This window comes from Lampris incognitus, chromosome 12 (genome assembly GCF_029633865.1).
Source record: "Lampris incognitus isolate fLamInc1 chromosome 12, fLamInc1.hap2, whole genome shotgun sequence".
Taxonomy (NCBI): Eukaryota; Metazoa; Chordata; class Actinopteri; order Lampriformes; family Lampridae; genus Lampris; species Lampris incognitus.
Window position 1 is genome coordinate 52,832,002 of NC_079222.1, and position 20,377 is coordinate 52,852,378.

Sequence of the window (20,377 nt, forward strand, 5' to 3'; positions counted from 1 at the left end):
TAGTCATCTATCACCAAATATAATGATCAAGGTTTCCAAGACATAATAATCACCATGTCAGACACTGGGATGTCCAGTACACCACTCTCCAGAACACAGGCATAATCCCATCAGGAATGTAGCTCCATGGCTTGTGGCATGGCTTTGAAACACTTGAACAAAGAGGGGGTGTAAAAGTGGTGCAGTTTTGATGAATGGCAATGTTCTACACTAGACAGGTACAAGGCAGAACAAATAAAATTACATTATATCCAAGTTTAACGATTGAAAGCAGCTTCATCTTCCTGCAGTTGAATAATGTGTGAAAAAGGTGATGACCATAACCCCCCCAATGACCTTTTAGATTATTTTCCTGTTGCAGTTTCTCTAATATGAGAAAAAAATGTTGTTCATGTGTTTGAATAGTTATTGCAGTTGCCTCTGAATGTTTCTTCTGCAGTTAGTGCGTGGTGATATGGAAAATATCATAATTATAAGGAACTCTACATGATATCAATTTATAACATCTGCTGTAATATACAAAAATACCATATTTAAGAATCCAGCAAATGTTCACCTCACTGAACTGTTTGGTACTGTAAAGGGTAATCTCAAACCAACACTAGTTTTCAAATAATAACTCCCTCAAATATTTGTTTTTACCTATTTGGCTAGACATTTTAGAAAATAGGCATAGTTCCTTGTTATCTTTAATATGGGCAACAAACTGTGTATAACAATGACAATATCTAAATTTTATCTAGATACAATGATGCTGAAAGACAATAAACTATAATATTGAGCTATTGCCCAGTCTTATCTGCAGTTGCAGTATAGTTGTAGTGCTTAGCACCCCGGGGTGCGAACCCAGGACCTTCTTGCTGTGAGGCGGTCGCCCTAACCACTCCACCACCGTGCTGCCCATGTAAAATTTAAAACAAACTCTAAATAAATGAAGTATACTGCAATAACCTCTGAGTCTCTGCTATGGGGGACACATCACATGCTGACCTTTTGGTGGGTGTGACAGAGGCGTTCCCGGTCGTTTGATTTGAAGTGAACGGGCTGACAGTAAGAGCAGGCGCAAGGTCATGATCTATCTTGCACTGCTTGTAGATGGTCTGGAAGAGCAGCGCATAACATACAAAATCAAACACACGGAAACAGCGTGCACTCTAGAACTCTCAAGAATATGATGACAAATGTCCACCTTCGGGAATACGGACCGTGCTGACATCCAGAGGCAAGATGAAGACGATGAGGAAGCACAGGTACCAGGCCAGCAGCGTGCCTAGTAGCACCATGCGTTGCTGCTTACGGAAGTCTCCATAGCGATGCAGCAGGAACAGGGCCAGGAAGAAGACCACCACAATCTCAAAGCCCAGCGCGGCCCCGCTCATGGTGCTGGTCCCTCAGCAGTCCCGCAGGAACCTGTTATTAATATTACCAAGCGTCAGTCATTTAGCACGTGTTAGATTATCACGATATAACCACTTTCACGACTGTTTTTTCCCCCTGAAAAATCAACGGAACAATCTACAGCAGGGGCAGACAGTCCTCGTCGTCACTCAGTTGCTGATGTTAAGGAAATCTGATGGTCATGATTACCCACACATGAGGCTTTTCTATTTCAAGTATTACGTTCCCTTCTCAACAGGAAAGAAGCATCCCCGCATTGTGAGCGAAACAGGCGTTAGTTAACACTGACACGTCTGCGTGTGTGCGACGGAGCCACTACGCGTTCAGGGCGACCTGGTCCGGCATCACTTGTAATGGCCACCTCGCCAGCACCAAGATCCCACGCAAGACAAGGCTCATAACAAGTCTACATAACAAGTCTACAGGAGTCCAGCATGTGGTGACCAAAAGCGACACTTGTGTCATACAGTAGTAACATAATTCTGTATAAACTTGTTTAATTGTGTCATTTAGTTTGTAAACTGGAGGATGCTAGTTTTGTTGTTGTTGTTGTTGTTGTTAGAAGGATTGTTGTAGGATTGAGCTGATGAAGCGACCGCAAGAAACGCTGAACGCTCCCATGAGAACACCACCGTGACACATGAATGTGTCCACTGACCAGGCTCCGCTACGCCCAGAAGACCCGCCACAATCTACGGGGCAGCTAACGTAAGAACACACTCCCGAGCAAAATAATGTGTATTAATTACGTTTTACAGACACGTTTGACTCTTACCGTTTTACTTTAACCGCACTCCCAAAATCCAGAACCCTTTAACGTGATGTATATGTCCCGTGTTTCCCATAAACACCTTACTGTTTTGGCTAGCTAGCTGGCACCGCAGCTCACATCCTGGTTTGGTAATGGGAGAAATAAAGTCGACTATGTCGTCATGACCAGGCAGTCTGTGACGCATGCGTAGTACCGGCCGCGTCCCATGCGCTTTTTTTAATTTTTACTAATCTTTATTAGTACATCAATAAAGACGACGGCTGAACGAACAGGTCGTCTTTTTTTTTTTTAATTTAACAATTTCAAATTTACAAACAACATGACAATAACATTTCCATATTAGAACAATGGGACCAGGTGCATACTAAGGAAAGATAGTTTAAAAAAAACAATAAAAGAAAAAAAATAAAAGTCGAGCGGTTGAAATAACATGAATATATAATACATTAAAAAGTAACAGGGCTAGAACTTTTTTTGTAAATTACATTCTTCTATTATACTAAAAAGTTTCACTGCGTTTTTATTTTTCATGACTTTAAGGGCCTTTGTATAAGTAAGAAACTCTTGGTGAAACACACAAACGTTGGGTTTCGCTTTCATATATTTTGATTTGTGTATATAAAATTTCCCCAAAATGAGAATGTTGTTGACCAAAAAGTCATCTTTGCTATTGTCCATGACGAGTCCATAAACAATGTACCTCTGAGAAGAGTTTTCCAGTGGAAAAAGCCTTGGGTAAAGCCAGTCATGTACCTCAAGCCATAAAGTTTCAGCATACATACGTTGGAAATATGAATAATCAGTCGTTTCAGTATCATTACAAAATACACAGTTATTGGTTTCAATCAGGGCCGGCCCGTGGGTCTGCTGGGCCCTAGGCGAGATCTTGAAAATGGGCCCCCCCACCCCCCCAGACGAGATCTTTCAAATTCAAATTCAAATTCAAATGTGCTTTTATTACCATGACAAATATACATTTGTATTGCAAAGCATTTTCACATCCAGTACAACAAGAGTGCACGAATACAGAACATATACACACAGTGATTAAAGTGGGCCGGAGCTACCCGGATCCCGACACCGGCACTTCCCCTCCTCCTCCTCCCCCAAGTCAACCGGAGCTGAGATCCGGCAGCACTCTGTAGACAGGAGTAATTTCAACCTTTTTGTCACAGTAAAATTTAAAACAAAAAACATGATGCAGCCAATTCACAAGCATTACAAAATAAATCGCAAATAAAGTTGTTCTTCTATTTTTATACTACATTACTTTTTCTAAAAGTTTGAACGATATCGCGTCCTCACGTGGCCCGCACCTGCCTGCTGTCTGGCTTCACCAGACATGACGTCAGAAGAGACTGGCTTCACACTCACGGGTCAGGCTCAGTTCACCGCACCAGGCAGACAAGACTCGAGAGAGCGTCAACCTGCTACCTGCACTATTATCTTGGATTGGGGGGCACAAAGAGGGAGTATCTTCAGTGTATTTCCAATAGTATTTCCAATAGTTTTGTCTAACTCTGCTGTGGTTTTCATTCAAGCAACTAACGTTAGCGAACGTAACGTTCGCTAGCTAGCTAACTAGCTACCTTCCACCCGGCAACATTGCTAGCTAGTTGCTGACGTTGCTGGCTAGTTGTTTGAATGCTGCTAGGCAAGCTAACTATCGGTAGCGTCCGGTAACGTTACCAGTAGCTAGCTATTTATGTTTGTCCAACCTTAGCTCTGGCCATGCAATATTTTCATTCAAATAACTAACTAGCTAGCAAACGTTAGCTACCGGTAGCTATTATTAGCTAACAATGCTAACGTCGGGAATACTGGACCAGTGGTTAGCTAGCCTAACGTTAGCTAGCTAACATTCAAACAACTAATCGCGATAGCTAGCTAGCTAACGTTAGCTAGAGATCCCCCACTTACCAAATCCCACTTTAACCCCTGTATACACATCAACACATGCAATAAAACAACTTACACAGCTACGTCATGGCAACAAGATCCTGTGTGGGTGGATGTGTGTGAATTTGTCTGTCTCTGCGTGCGTGTGTGTGTGTGTTTGTGTGTGTGTGTGTGTGTGTGAAAGTGTGTTCACATAAAGGACAAGAACAGTATACAATTAGTTAGTTTGGGGAGGATCTTGACCCCCCCCCCAAAAAAAACTAATAAATAATAATACGAATAAAATCGGACAGGCAACAATGATATTACTTTTAAAATATTTATTAATGGTGCTATAATGTACTATATTGTAAAAAAAATGTATGTATGCTTGTATTCTGAACTTTTTTGTTAATGTACACCTGCAAACTTTGTCAAAAATAAAATAAAAAAATTGGTCACAAAAAATAGTGCTACAACGTATATTTGGCAGTATAGCCCACAGTAGTTCCCCGGATATTTCTTCAGTATAGCTCACTCAGTATATTTCTCAGTATAACTCACAGTATATTTCTCAGTATAAATCACAGTATATTTCTCAGTATAACTCGCAGTATATTTCTCAGTATAACTCACTGTATATTTCGCAGTATAACACAGTATATTTCTCAGTATAACTCACAACATATCTCTCAGTATAACTTACAGTATATCTCAGTATAACTCGCAGTATATTTCTCAGTATAACTCGCAGTATATTTCTCAGTATAACTCACAGTATATCGCTCAGTATAACTCACAACATATCTCTCAGTATAACTCACAGTATATCTCAGTATAACTCGCAGTATATTGCTCAGTATAACTCACAGTATATCTCTCAGTATAACTCGCAGTATATTGCTCAGTATAACTCACAGTATATCTCTCAGTATAACTCACAGTATATTTCAGTATAACTGGCAGTATATCTCTCAGTATAACTCACAGTATATTTCAGTATAACTCGCAATATGTTTTCTCAGTATAACTCACAGTATATTTGTCATTATATTTCACAGTATATCTTTCAGTATAAATCACAGTATATTTCTCAGTATAACTCACTGTATTGTAACGTGCATGGATAAGAAGACACGTTGGTCCTTGACGAACGGGTCGGACCCTTCAGTCGACTGGTTAATGTTGTCGCTTGCGTTGCAGGAGATACGGGTTTGTGTCCCAGCTGTGGCAGTTCCCGGGCTGCCCCCCGAATTCGCTACAGTATAGTTTGCAATATAACACAGTATATTTCTCAGTATTACTCACAGTATATATCTCTCAGTATAAATCACAATATATTTCTCAGGATAACTCACAGTATATTTCTCAGTATATCTCTCAGTATATTTCTCAGGATATCTCTCAGTATAACTCACAATATATTTCTCAGGATATCTCTCAGTATAACTCAGTATATTTCTCAATATATATCTCAGTATAACTCACAATATATGTCTCAGTATGTCTCTCAGTATAACTCACAATATATTTCTCAGTATGTCTCTCAGTATAACTCACAATATATTTCTCAGTATATCTCTCAGTATAACTCACAATATATTTCTCAGTATAACTCACAGTACATTTCTCTGCTCACAGACAGTGTAGTTCTCAGTAGTTACCAGTATAGCTCACGGTAGAGTAACTTTTAGATCTTGACTCTACATGTCTTTTAGACCTTGACTCTACGTGTCTTTTAGACCTTGACTCTACGTGTCTTTTAGATCTTGACTCTACGTGTCTTTTAGATCTTGACTCTACATGTCTTTTAGATCTTGACTCTACGTGTCTTTTAGATCTTGACTCTACGTGACTCCACAGCAGCAAGATCATTGATTACATCATTGTATGTGATTCTCTCACTTATTTCATGATTCACACTGAGAATTGCAAGGCCAGTGAGGCGCTCCTGGGATATTGTGGATTGTAAGTACGTTTTAATTGGTTTTAGCTTCGAAAAGCTTCTCTCTGCACTGGCCACAGTTACTGGTAGGGTTAATGCAATATGAAGAGCTGTCCAAAGATTGGGGTAAACCTCTTTCAAATGCTGGGTGTGAATGAATGATAGGAAGTCCAGCAGGGACATATTGGGTGAAGGCAACTGTGGTAAGCTTCTTAACTCCTCCCTACCATTGATGTCATGACCACGATTTGTTGTTAGAGCAGCACTAAGTGTCTCACACTGAGTTGACAGTTCATCCTTTGTCAGATTAGTAAAGTTTTTCAGCACACTGAACTTGTCTTTCACCTCAGACAGACAGACAAACCTTTCCTCATTAGACGATTTGGCCGCATCTACAACAGTGTTAAAGGATGTCACCTCTTTAACGCAATGTCACCTCTAACCTCTTAACGCATCTCTGAAAGGCTCATCACATGATTCATAGACAAACTGCTGTTTGGTGCTTCTCAGCCGCTTCTGCTTTAGTGTGGCATCCATATTCATCCCATCACAGATTTCTTTAGCTGTTGCTTGAGCTGCTGCAAAACCAGTGACTCTGTAATCAACAAGGAATGTCTGTGTGTCCCTGAGCAGATCAACAGCTACATCTAACTGCATTTCAGATGACTGCATAAGTTTGCTGACATGCTGGATCTTTGTTAGAATGTCATACCACACAACCGAACAAACAGAAAAACAGTATGAGCCCACCTCTTCTGCCGAAGACTGAGCTTCAATCCTGATGTTTCCATCAGTGGCCTTATCCCTCACCTCCAAGAGGGCCTCCCTTACCTCTGCAGCCTGATAGCGTAGAGCCTCTACACTTTTGATTCTGCGCTCCCACCTAGTTTCTGCTCAGGACTTCACACTAATCGGAACATGTTTTTCAGGATTGCCCATCTCTGAACACTTGCTGAAAAAAGGACATAAATCTTTTGGAGGTATCCAAAGTAACTAATTGCATCTGTGGAGGCTTTGGCTGCATCAAAAACAACTAATTTCAGGGGTAAGTGCCCCACAAGGCACAAAAAAGGCCAAACTTTCTACAGTGCTTTCATCTGCCACAAGAAAACCAATGAAATGTTCCTTGATCTCTGGCATGTCATTGAAACCGACTATTCGAATGATTGCAGAAATTTGTTCTTGGTGGCTTAAATCTGGGGCGCAATCTAATATGATTGATAAGTATTTGGCTGCTTTGATTTCGGTCACAATTTCTTCCATTACTTTGCCACTCATTGCTGCAATTAGTTCATTCTGAACAGTTTTCCCCATGTAATGTGGATGATATCCAACTGCACTTTGCACCCTTGCAATATGTTGCTGTATTACAGGATCAAACTTAGCAAGAAGTTCCACCTCTTTCAAAAAGTTACCATCGTCTGGCTGGTACAATGTGTCACTTGATCTTCTTAAAGTGAGGTTTCTCTGTGCTAGAGATTGGATAATGGCCACCAAATGAGTAAGAATGTCCCTCCAATGCCTCTTCTCAGCCTGTAGTAGTAACATTTCCTGCCAGTTCGTAGTCTTCCCCTTTTTGCGACGCAACTCTAACTCCATCCAGGCTGCCATATGCTTGGTGTGCTCAGGAGAGTTCTCATGGGTTTTCAAGATAGATTGTGCATTCTTCCAATCATTTACCCCCCATTTGACTAAATTATACTCTTTTGGAGAAAACAATTTGCAGCAAAAACAAAAAAGTGCATTGCTTTTGGGGGAATAAGTTAACCAGCTTCACCTCATTTTCTCACCATTTACCAATGATCTAAAGAAGTAGTGGTGGTGGCATGCTCTGCCATCTTCTCTTTTGGGAAGGTGTAGTCAGATTTAGGCTGTAATGGATCTCTGCTTACAAGATCAGTTCTTACTGTGTCTGATAAGACAGAGGGCCAGTCAACTGGGTCAGAAGGTGGGGCTTGGCTGGCAGCTGGGACAGGAGGTGGGTGGGTGAGGTCTGTTTCAGGTACAGCCTGAGTAGAAGGACCTTCAAGCAGACATAAGACACTATAAATGTCCTGCAATGTCACACATGACATGAAATAACACAGTGTAGACTACGAAATATTATTTTTCTCTTACCAGCAGTTGTAGGACAAACTTGTGTAGGACCTAGGTCAGGGTCCGTTTGAGTAGAAGGACCTGGGTCAGGGTCCTTTTGAGTAAAAGTACCTGGGTCAGGGTCCTTTTGAGTAGAAGGACCTACAAGCAGACCTATAAGACACTATAAATGTCCTGCAATGTCACACATGGCATGATATAACACAGTGTAGACTATGAAACATTATTTTTCTCTTACCAGCAGTAGTAGGACAAACTTCAGTAGAAGGACCTAGGTCAAGGTCCCCTTGAGTAGAAGGACCTGGCTCAGGATCCCCTTGAGTAGAAGGACCTGGGTCAGAGTTCTTTTGAGTAGAAGGACCTTCAAGCAGACATACAGTATGAGATAATATATAATAACCAGAAAACCTTTACCTAAAACGGACATACTGGATATCTGCAATGTCATACAAATAACACGGTATTTTGAAACATTACTCACCAACAGCAGTAGTAGGAGACACTGGGAGGTGGCTGGGTTGTCACATCAGCTGGGGGTGGGGGCCCACTAAGAAATTTCAACAAAGCCCCAACAGGAATACAGAAGCCAGGGTTAAAAATGAACCCTATTTACTTGCCAATGGCAGGTAAATTTAGTCATTGGCGAGTAAATTGAAGCACTAGGTAACATTTTTATCTTAAGATAACAGCTTCAAAATTATTTTGATGGAACACTGCCTTGTAATACGGAGAATCGAGCCCCTTTCCTTCCAACCCACTACCCCCAATGCCTGGTTCTAGGACTACAGTATTTAACTTTCAGCCAACTTTCGCGAGTGAATGGAAGTCAATTGAGTGTAGTATCACAAGCATCCACTGGGTAGAGCCAGTCCCCTAAAAATCGCCTAAAATCTAGTTCTGTAGCACTGTTTTAAGACCACTCGGAGCCCTAGGCGACCACCTATTTCGCCTATAGGACGGGCCGGCTATGGTTTCAGTTCCAAATCACTGTCGTAACAATTCACTGGACACTCCATTTAAACATTTAAAATTGATTTCCTTTACTTTGGGATTCATGGGGAATTTAAGATACTATTTAGTTCGTAACATGTTTCGGGTAGACTATAGGGTATGAAAGGTTATTAAAACATTTTTAATTGTTTTGTTTGGGATTTTGACTTCATTAAAATCACAGCCTCCAACGAAAAGTTGTGGGAGACAAGGGGTGACAGGAGTAGAATGTGTTAAAATTAATTTGATTAAACATAATATAGATTTGGGGATTGATTTAGTTATAGATTTAAATATGTTGCGATTGCTAATTAAATCATATTGAAGGCAGAAATGCTCATATGATAGGATAGAGCCACTACTATCAACTAATTGGGTACTATCGGCCTAGTCTTCGTGGTCCCAAATCTCGTGTAAGCCCACGCAAACTTAAGTTTCTGTTAAGTAGCTTCCTTGTCTAAAAAGGTGAGGCGAGCGAGCGGGGAAAAAACAAAAAGGAAAACATCAACCTTTAAAAATACACTTTTATTTTGATGACATGCAGTTCTTATACTTTTTATATTGTGGCGAACGCGGAAGTAACAACAAAGGTAACCTTTCAGTCTCCTTTATTGAACTCACTCAGGGACGTGACCTCAACAGAAGTGCGAAACAATACATGGTGGTCATCTACCCGAACAATAATGTTGATCAGGGTTTCAGTACCAAAGTTACACAACATAACAGAACGATAACTACAATTATACCACACTAAACAGTAATCACATAAACACATAAAACCAGATAAAACACTTGCAAAACATTTAATAACATAACTGACAATCTGAACGCAGTGCCTGATGGGTAAAACAGGAGGGCACAATTCTAACGGGGTAGTCTCTTTGCTACAATATGCTTGTTTGGTGCATACAGAATCCCAAATTATCTTGGCTGTCCAGTGGCCAGAATGAAAAATGTAATCAGCTCAGGGTCAAACGTAATTAAATATCACAAATTTCCTTATTTGTCGTGTGGCAGATCTACTCAGCTGGGAAACGAAAACTTGTGTGTGATTAACAACACTGCTTTACGGTTTACAATGAGCAGTAAGGTTAATTAATTAGTCATTAAAGAAAATGCGAAAAATCAGTACAGTCCATCTCATCTCATCTCATCTCATCATCAGCGACTTTATTTATTTGATTATAAATAAATAATCATACATTGATTTAAGCTCCTAATCAATAGACATGGTAAAGTACACCTCTTGACAATCTTTTTACTCCGCCTGTGTTGAAAGCTGAAGAACACGAGTTGAAATAGAAATGAATGAGTATAGTAAGTCAACTAAGGTGGTCAGGGGTTTTGGTACTTTATTTGTACTCAGCATAACGCTCATGAACAGCTTCACTTTGCGTCATCTCTTACTGACTGACGTGCTACTGTGTTGTGTTGCTAAGGGACCACTCGAAGACACACGTCTGTTAGCATACGCTTCCTTTCTTCAATAACCACGTCACCTTCTTCTCCCCTCTTACAGTCACTTACATCCTATCTTGTCCTCTAGCTCCCCCTACTGTCCTCCAACTGCATCAACTCAAGACATCACACATCCCCTTTGCAAAGGATAACATTTCCATCACAAACAATACAATCACTGCGGTGCTTATGCTGAACTGTATAAGCTATGAGCAGTCTTACAATAACAAGAGAATACCTTGACCATAAAACAAATAACAGTTTCGAAATAACAGTCTCATGCAGACACTACTAGGTCATTAAAAATAACAGTTTTGAAATAACAGTTTTATACAGACAGTACTAGGTCTATAAGAAATAACAGTCTCGAAATAATAGTTTCATACCAACAATAGGCTACTCTTGTTTTAGTTTACCGTCCTCACATAACATAGTCCTGTGCCCAAGCCGGCGGCCTCCTGACCGACCTCTCGCAGAGGGGGCTGAGCATGTAGTGGGTCAGGCTGGACTCAGCTACAGTCTATGTCAGGCTCCTCGGGAGGAAGGGCCTGCCTAGGGTCTGCGTGACCCTGAAGGGGTAGGGCTGATGTGAGATAGGATGCATTCCAGGTGCGCCCATCAGACAGTCTGTAAGTGTACTGGCCTCTTTGCTCATGAACCTGAAGAGGGCGAGAGTACTTTGACTGTTTCTTGCGTAGTATACCTGGTCTCCTAACTCTGACCCAAGACCCAGGAGGAAAGTGCACTGCTTTTGCCCTTTTCTTCTTGTCTGCATACTCCTTCATCTTCCTCTGCTTCTCTTTCACTGTTTGTGCTTGTAGGGATGTGACAGGCTGTGATTTGTGGAGGCCTGTCACATGGAGTTTGGTGTGCATCTGACGTCCGTGCAACAGCTTTGCAGGGGAGCATTGAGTGGAGGCATGCCTGGTTGCCCTGTAGACCTGGAGAAAGTCTCTGATTGATGCTGTCCACTCCTTTCCTTCTATTTTCGCAGTCAGTAGACTATCCTTCAGACATCGATTAAATCTCTCAATTTCCACCATTGGCCTGGGGGTAGTAGAGTGAAGAACATTTGTGTGCAATTCTCCTGTCCTTGAGAAAAGATTAAATTTCCTGTGAAATCAGTTGACTACCATTGTCTGAGATTAACTCTTTTGGGTTTCCTTCCCTGCTGAACACTGTAGACAGGAAGTGGATCACTGATGCAGAAGTAACTTGGGACATGAATGCAACCTCAGGCCACTTGCTAAAGTAATCTATGAGGGTAAAGGCAAAACGAACGGCAACCAGGGGTTGTGGACTCAAAAGGGCCTACAATGTCTGTTGCTACTTTTTCCCATGCAGCATCTGGGAATGGAACAGGTTGCATAGGCATAGTATGTGTAACAGCTATCTTGTCATGCTGCTGACATGTGAGGCAAGATTTGATTATGGCTTCAACTTGTGCATCCATCCCAGGCCACCAGTAGAGGTCCCTGAGATGTTGTTTCACTCTGACGATGCCCTGATGTGTCTCGTGAGCCAGTCGTATCAGTTGTGGCTGCAGTTGCTGTGGCACCAGTAGACGATGGTCTCCCTGCAGGACACATCCATCCACTACGGAAAGTTCTGCTCTCAGTCTGTAGTAGGGTGTCAGTGTTGGATCCAGACCTGAGTGTGGCCATCTTGTGGCGATGAACTTGCGCAGCTGTGACTGAACAGGGCATACTTGACAGGCCTCCTTGAATTCATCTGCAGACACAGCTGAGAAGCTGCCGATGAGTGCCACCACCTCCAGCTCGTCCTCCTGTCCCTGATCAGCAGTTAGCAAAGGGAGCCTGGACAGACAGTCAGCTGTGGCATTTTCTGTGCCAGGTCTGTACTGCATGTCATAATTATTGCCTGGCCCAAATCTTCTGCTCGACGGAGTCTGCCTCCGACATGGATGAGCTCGCTGGCTTCATCAAACTCGGCGGCTAAGGTAAGTAGTCGGCTGCTAGAAGGAATGGTTTTGCCTGCTTTCAGAAGTCTGAGCTCCTCTGGGAAGCTATCCTGCTGGCCTCTCTTGAAGATGAGTGTTTCTACATTGTGGTAATCTTCAGCAGTGGGGTCAACACTCTGATCTGCCGCCTCGTGCAGCACCTGTGCTGTAGCTTCTAGGAGCTCCTTCCAGGTGTTTCACTGACTCACATCGGTTAACGGTGTACTGGACACAGTAGAGGTGACACTACAGAAGGTGGATTTGCGGAGCTCAGAGACATCCTCATCAGGTTCACCAGCAGGCATCACAGGCCAACTGTCTGGAGGGTGCAGGAGGAATGGGGGTCCCTGGCTCCATCTGTTAGGCTCCACCAGCTCTTTCAGGGTCTTGCCTCTGGTGATGTCATCCGCAGGGTTCCTCACTGAGTCCACATAACGCCATTTATGAAGATCTGTAAGCTCTTGAATTTCTGCAACTCTGGGGCCAACGAATACCTTGTAGCAACAGGACTCGGACTGTAGCTAAGTCAGCACTGTGGTGGAGTCCATCCACAGGATGGCCTGGTCGATCTTCAGGGTAAGCTCCCGTTGTATGAGGTTTGACAAGTCACGGCTGCACAAAGCTCCAATCTGGGCATGGAGTGTAGTCGTTTGGGCACGACTCTGGACCGGGCCATCAAGAAGGACAGGTGGACATCATCCTGACTGTCAACTGTCCTTAGGTACGCCACTGAGCCATAGGCCTGTTCGGCCGCATCGCAGAACACGTGTACCTCTCGGGTGATGCTTGGTTGGTCCACTTCAGGGCTTAGCTTCGTTACTGCACCAACTTGGATTAGCTTCTGCATCTTTGTACTGTAGGCCTCAGATTGCTCTGGGTTCTTGGCGAGTCATCTCTCGGTGCTTCGCAGATTCGGCATGACTGCTTCCTTGGGGGCTTGTAGGCAGGGCATGCCTTTCTTTCGCAGCAGGGGAGTGGCATAGCGTAGCACTCCATCTGCTTCCACGTGGGTCGTCTTGGTTTCGAGTAGGTCCACAGCTTCATGGTCCTGCCTTGACTGCATTACAGCCTTCTCACTCCGGTACGGCAGGGTGTCGACCTGCCAAAGCTTATCCACGTTCTTGAAAATCTCTGAGGTCTGGGGGAAGATAGACATTACTAGACACTGCTGTGGTCGTAAGGGCTGTTGGACCAACTTTGTAGGGCCCTGAAGAGCCCACCCCAATCTGGTCCGGATGGCTGCAGGGTCACCTGGAGGACCTAGCCGGACCGGCTCGATAGGGGTGATGAGGTGGGGCTGATCGGCGCCAATCAGGACCAGAGGTCTTACATTCTTGAAGGACTGGATTGGCAGACAGACCAGGTGTTTGTACCGCTTCTGGAGTCTGTCCATCGGGTAAAATTGGTCGGTCAGGCCAAGACAAGTTGCGGTGAAGGCCTCTGTGATGAGGAAGCTGGTCTTGGGCTTAGCTGCTGGGGAGATGCTGAAGGACACAGAAGAGCCACAGAGGGTCTGGACATCCTGCCGAATGGTCCTTAAGGCTAGGTCTTCAGGTCTCCCTTGTAATCCCAACTCTCTTGCGGCTGCTTGGAGGAGCATGGTATGCTCAGACCCGTTGTCTAGGATGGCGTAGGTCTCCAGGGTACGATTTCCATGGTGCAGGAGCACTCGGATGACCTTCAGCAGGACACGGTTGCCTTGAGCTGGTCTATCCACGTACAGCATTTCAGCGGTGTTCACCAGGCAACTCTCCTCGTTAGTTGGCTCAGCTGTCTCCCCAGGTGCTCTAGCATTGACTTCATGTAGAACCTGCAGGTGCTTCCCTTGGCACAAGCTGCAGGGCTTCTTAAGGTTGCACTGGGCGGCTCTGTGGGGCCTCACGACGCGCCAGCATCTCCTGTTGGTCTGGATCCACTCCTTGAGTTGCTCTTTGGACAGCTCTGTCACTTCTGTACACTGACTGAGGTAGTGTTCTGCATTGTCGCAGAACGGGCAGTAGGGCTTGGCTTTAGCTTTCCTCTTAGTAGAGCCCTCCTGCCTGGTAGTGGCTTCCTCTTCTTCGGCTCCGTGGAGGACCGTGACGGACCGCCTTCCCTGCGACCCTCTTGCATCGGCACTTGCTTCTCCTTTGTCCCCTTGGCTGCTAACTGCCCATCGAAGTCTTGGCACCATGACTCATAATTTAGCCACTGCAAGAAGTCAAGCAGTGTGTAGGTGGGCCCTGGCCGGTTGAACATATGTCGATGGAAGTCTGCTCGTTGCTCGGGAGGTAACTTGCTCAGGGGGCGGGCTACATGAGACCCACATCGGAGCTCCACATCACTGTCAGGACCCAGGGTTTTCAGTAGGCCGACCATTGATTTGACATGGAGGGCAAACCTCTCGAATGCTGTGGTGTCCCCACGCCGCACATCGGGGAAGTCCATGACACTGGCAATCTTCTTCAGAGCTATCTGGTGGGACTGGCCGAATTTTGCATTGAGGGCTGCCACGGTGTCAGTGTAGGGCGCAGGAGAATTGAGGTAGGAGTCGGCGACCAGCTTTGCCTCCTCCAACTCTAGGTGATCCACCAGGATCTGGTATTTGAACAACTCCGTGCTATTGACAGGCAGGAGGTTCTCTAATGCTCCAATCTTCAGGCGAGCAAACTCACTTGGGTCACGGTGGCTGAAGTTGGAGATGGTTGGTCTTGGTCCCCTGTAGGTTTGCTCGGCTACAGTTGCTAGACTGTAGGGAGTCTGGGCCAGAGATTGTGACTCCATTCTCTGCGTCCATGGTGAGTGATGCGGATGAACTGATGGGTATTCAGGCCGGTACTGACTTGGAGATCGTTGGGACATGTAGGCTGCTGGATAGCTGTGAGCCCTGGGAGGTGGTGGCTGCGAGGCAGGGACACTTTGATGGTGCTGGGGTTGTGGTGTGATGGACAGGCGGGTAGGGAGAGGATGATATTCACAGTTGAAGTCCTCTGGCTCTCTAAATCCCATCGCAGGTGGGGGGCTATAGGGCACGTGGTGGCTGCCCCGCTTCATTGGCAGGGGTTGAAGAGGGTGGGCTTAGGCCCTCATCAGCTGACACTCAGCCAAGTTCTGATTCAGATGCTCCAACGTAGGCTTGACATCGGCAGGCTGTTCTTGGCCATCAGGTTCAGGCCATGGAGGGGGCTTAGGCCACTCCTCTTCATCCTTGCTCAGTACTTCGTTGCATGGTGGAGGGAGGAAGTAGCCAGGTGGAGCAGGCTTGGGCCTTGAAGGAAGGGGGGGAGGTCTATACCAAGAGTCGGTGAAAGGTGAGCTGATAGGGGGGGTGCTGAAATGGTCTCAGGCTACTGGCAGCCTCTACGAGCCTCTTGATGTCAGCTCTGACCTTCTGGAGCGCTGCTAGGTCAGCACGCACGTCTTGCTGTGACTGTCGTAGTCTCTGGTTCTCCTTTCTGATTTCTTGGAGCTCATCTTGGAATCTCACTAGCAGCTCTCTTCCTTCCTGGAAGTTATGGTGAGATGAGGGGGATTCTCTGTAGGTCTCCTCATGCTGTACCTCTCTGCACAGACCTTGGGCTAGCTGGGGTTCGGAACCGTACCTTTCGTAGTTGCTATGAGTTTCATGATACCGGTCCCACTCATTGAGAGCAGCATCCCATCGGGCCTGGTGTCTGTAGGGTGAAGCATGTGGAGAGTTGAGCGGTGTCATCTTGGCAGCTCTCTCTGTTTCGCCCATGCCTGTAGTGTGCCGTGCCTGTGGGTGATGAGGCGCGGTGTCTCTGGATGATATAGTCCATCTCGTCGTCATCGAGATGTTGTGGTGGGCGTGTCTGACGCCTCAGGCGGGGTTCTTCATCACATCAAATGGTAGGGGTAAGCGCTGCTATCCGGCTCGAAGGACCAAATTGTTCGGGAGGACTATTAAGGACTGTGTAGGTGGTGGTTGGTTTGTATAGCTAGCGTTCGCCCCAGGGTGTTGGCGAGGACACAGTACACGCAGTGTAGATTATAGTTTAATCCACTTTATTCCAAGGCACAAAGGCATGGGCATTCTTCATTGGTCTCGCAATTATTAACATGCTGTGTGGTCTGTAACACATTACAAATCATACTACCATTAGTAAACAAACAGATCTAACATTCAAGTCAAAGTCAAACATCAGGCTATAACGTTATTAGACTATAGCTGACGACAACAGATGATCTGAAAGTATACATAGCCTAGCTCAGTATATAGTCTAGCTAACCAAACATGTAGCTGGTACACAAAGAGAATAACGCTCATAACAAATACATCCATAATGGGCCCGATTGGCTAGGATCCATAACACATTCATAACGTGTCCCGAACGATCTAGATAAATACTGTGACGAAAGGAGGCTAACGGCTCTGTTGCTAGCGGACACTTAGCTAATCTAAACAACGTAAAATAGGCTAACGTTATCTTAGCAAATAATAAGTCACTGTTGTGCACTAAGGACAAGGGGGGGGGGACTTACATATCCTCATGGACGCACACATGCATAGATCAAACAACAAACTCCAACTTAGATCGTCTTCCAGTCTGTAAACGTAATATTGCTAGGCTAGTAGCAAACTTTCTCTCTCGTCTCCGTTGAGAGGCTAGCCCAGAATGCTTCTGGTCTTGGGGGCGGGGCCAAGATCTGTCAGTCATCAGCTTTGTGAATGGAGTGGGTGTATAGGAGGCTGATTCCAGGATGCTGAGAGTGGGTGTATAGGAGGCTGATTCCAGGATGCTGAGTGTAGATCAGTGACTGTGTTATTGCTGCTGTTTATTGAGCCACTGCAGACACCGTACTGAGGAACACTCAGTTATACAGGTTACCGGGTGAGGGCCCGCGAAGCGATAGTGCTGGATGCCAGCTACACGTATGTCGTCTTATTGCATCCTCGTCGTGTTGGTTAATAAACCAGGTTATGAGTACTAACCCTGCGTCATTAATGAGAACACGAAACACTGAGAGTGGGTGTATAGGAGGCTGGTTCCAGAATTCACTGTTGAGCCTTCTTGAGGTGTCGTGGACCTAACGCTGCCCACTTGATAACTCAAATGAGGTGTCTACCCTCTGCACCACTCAGCTCCCACTGTACTGTTTTCAGTTCATTTCAGGTTAATTTGTCTCAAAAATCGATAGAACATAAAGGTAAACTTTTCTTCTATTAATTGTTTAATTGAAGACTGATTTGAATCATATTACCCTCTAACAACTATTCATCATTTTTTAAAGACGTCTGAAATTATGACAGTCTATTATCTTACCTTCTGGAACCTTCTGTTTGAGGGCATATGTACATATGTATGTATGTGTGTGTGTGTGTGTGTGTGTGTGTGTGTGTGTGTGTGTGTGTGTGTGTGTGTGTGTGTGTGTGTGTGTATATATATATATATATATATATATATGAAACATTTGCTGTGCAAATACAATAAAAGAAAAATATCTCTTGACTTGTTTATTGCTTTTATTAAGGTATTTACCAATATCCGCATCACAGGTACCAAAACACTTCATGTTACATTGAGGAACACGTTACAGCTGCAATTGACATCAATAGAACATCAATAGGAAATGACAAAATTGTAGCAATGTAGCTGAGGTAATAGGAATTATTCATGGCCCTGTTAAAAAAAAAAGCATTTGACAGTGTACTAAAACTTAATGACATCTTTATGACAAGTCCAAATTATACCACTGTAGTCGAGGTCAAGGTAATTATTCATGACAATTATAATGGTCTCATGACAGTCAATGTCAAAACAAACCACATATGACAGTTATGTTAACACATAAAGCTACATAGTTATCTAAATTTGATAATTACACCTGTTATGGCATGTTTATGACAAGTTATATGTCGAGCTGTAATGTCAAATTGTCACTACAAAGAATTTTTTTTGTTAATGTCAACTTGTCATAACAAAAGACATCCCAAACAATGTCAATTTTGCACTAAAATGATATAATTGACCAAATGACACTTAATAACAACAGTCATAAACATTCTTAAAGACTCCTTCATATTCATGACAGGTGTCAATGTCAGTCTTATGCACAGCCCTTCAAGTGAAGCGTTATCCTGCTGGGGATGTCTCCGTACTCTACCTTTCAATTAATCGAAAAGGTACTCACTTGGGTTCATATCTAGGCTTTAATATGACCAATCAAGCCTTCTGGCATTGTTGCTCTCAAACTATGTAAATGTGCAGTGCATGCTTCATGACAAACAGTTATGTTTCTTATGTTGTAGCAGCATGTAGGGTCCTGTTCCAAAAAGCTGCTACACTGTGGATATACAGAGCTGTCCAAAACAGTGAACAAAGAGGTATCATTCATAGCTGCTGGCAGACCGTAGCATGGGCTGTGTGAAGTGTGCGACCACACAGGGCCTCACACCTCTATGGCCTCACACGTCTATGGCCTCACACCTCTAAGTCCTCACACCTCTATGGCCTCATGCCTCTATGGCCTCACGCCTCTAGGTCCTCACACCTCTTGGTCCTCACACGTCTATGGCCTCACATCTCTAAGTCCTCACACCTCTATGGCCTCATGCCTCTATGGCCTCACACCTCCAGGGCCTCACACCTCTATGGCCTCACGCCTTTAGGTCCTCACACCTTTAGGTCCTCACACCTCTATGGCCTCACGCCTGTAGGGCCTCATGCCTCTAAGGCCTCACAACTCTATGGCCTCACGCCTCGAGGTCCTCACACCTCTATGGCCTCACGCCTCTAGGTCCTCACACCTCTAGGTCCTCACACCTCTATGGCCTTATGCCTCTAGGTCCTCACACCTCTAGGTCCTCACATCTCCAGTTCCTCACACCTCTGGCCTCACGCCTCTAGGTTCTCACACCTCTATGGCCTCACGCCTGTAGGGCCTTGCCTCACACGTCCAGATCCTCACATCTCTATGGCCTCATGCCTCTGCGGCCTCACACCTCTAGAGCCTCACTCCTCTAGGGCCTCACACCTCTATGGCCTCACATCTGGCTTGCAATCTTGCAGTTTTTTTAATATATGATTTTTATATGACTCTTCTTGACTCTACATGCTTCTAAATGAAATTGCTATTTTTCAGTTCCATTATGCATAGTCAACGTCAGGTGAAGAAAAATCTAACCAATTATTCAGTTTTTTTTCCATTTTCGATATGTTATGTAGTGCATGCTCCATCTCACTGCTAACTGCGAGGAAGAAGGAGAAGGAGAAACAATGTTGGCTGCACGAGAGCAGGACAAATTTCATAAACATGAGTCAGGTGCTGAGAAAAGGAAAAAAAATTAAAAAGATGGAAGAATTTCATAAGTCACAGCAAAGATCGCAGGATACATTTGCTAACACTTCCAGAGATGTGGTGAATAGCTGGATGCACGTGACTGTGTCTGTAGGCTACGAAGAAAAGATCTAAAATCTGAATGACTTGTAGGCTATAGACTTGAAATATTGAATTGTCACACACTGTCATACTTCAGCATGCCAAAATAAAGTGACAGCTGAGCTGACTTGATGAGGTAAAACCAAGAGTTGAACAGTTGATTTTTTCCTTTGAAAGACTATAATAGCAAAACGTCATAGCTGAGACTGTGTGCGTGATGATGCTGTATGACTGTACTTGTTAAAAATGTATTGCACTGAGATTACGCGTGCAGTAGAACTAGAACAGCTGCATGCAGTAGAACTAGAATAGCGGCATGCAGTAGAACTAGAACAGCTGCATGCAGTAGAACTAGAATAGCTACGTGTGCGTGACTGTGATTCATGCACATGCATGTCAATGAGCAGGGCCTCACATGTCAAATTTGCACAGGGCCTTGCACCCCCCTGCGACGGCCCTGGCTGCTGGTATTGAAATCAGTGGTCCATTCCAACTGAAA

At 44.4% G+C, this 20,377-nt stretch overlaps 1 protein-coding gene across 3 annotated transcripts in view; it reads right to left on the bottom strand.

Annotated features, from left to right (window-relative positions):
• lmbrd2b (LMBR1 domain containing 2b) overlaps positions 1–2,285 on the bottom strand; it is a 28,490-nt gene extending 26,205 nt beyond the window's left edge. For 2 of the 3 annotated variants that reach the window (XR_008811088.1, XM_056290573.1), the window contains exons 1-4: positions 2,174–2,285; positions 1,206–1,410; positions 991–1,100; positions 54–152 (exon numbers count right to left, since the gene is read on the bottom strand). Coding sequence is in view for 2 of the 3 variants with exons in the window: in XM_056290573.1 (XP_056146548.1) it covers positions 54–152; positions 991–1,100; positions 1,206–1,379 (383 nt within the window). In the remaining variant the exon portion in view is untranslated. Of the gene's footprint in view, positions 1–53; positions 211–990; positions 1,101–1,205; positions 1,411–2,173 lie in introns of those variants that run through there. The other variant, XM_056290574.1, reaches the window with a different exon arrangement.
• Between the last annotated feature and the right edge of the window lie 18,092 nt (positions 2,286–20,377).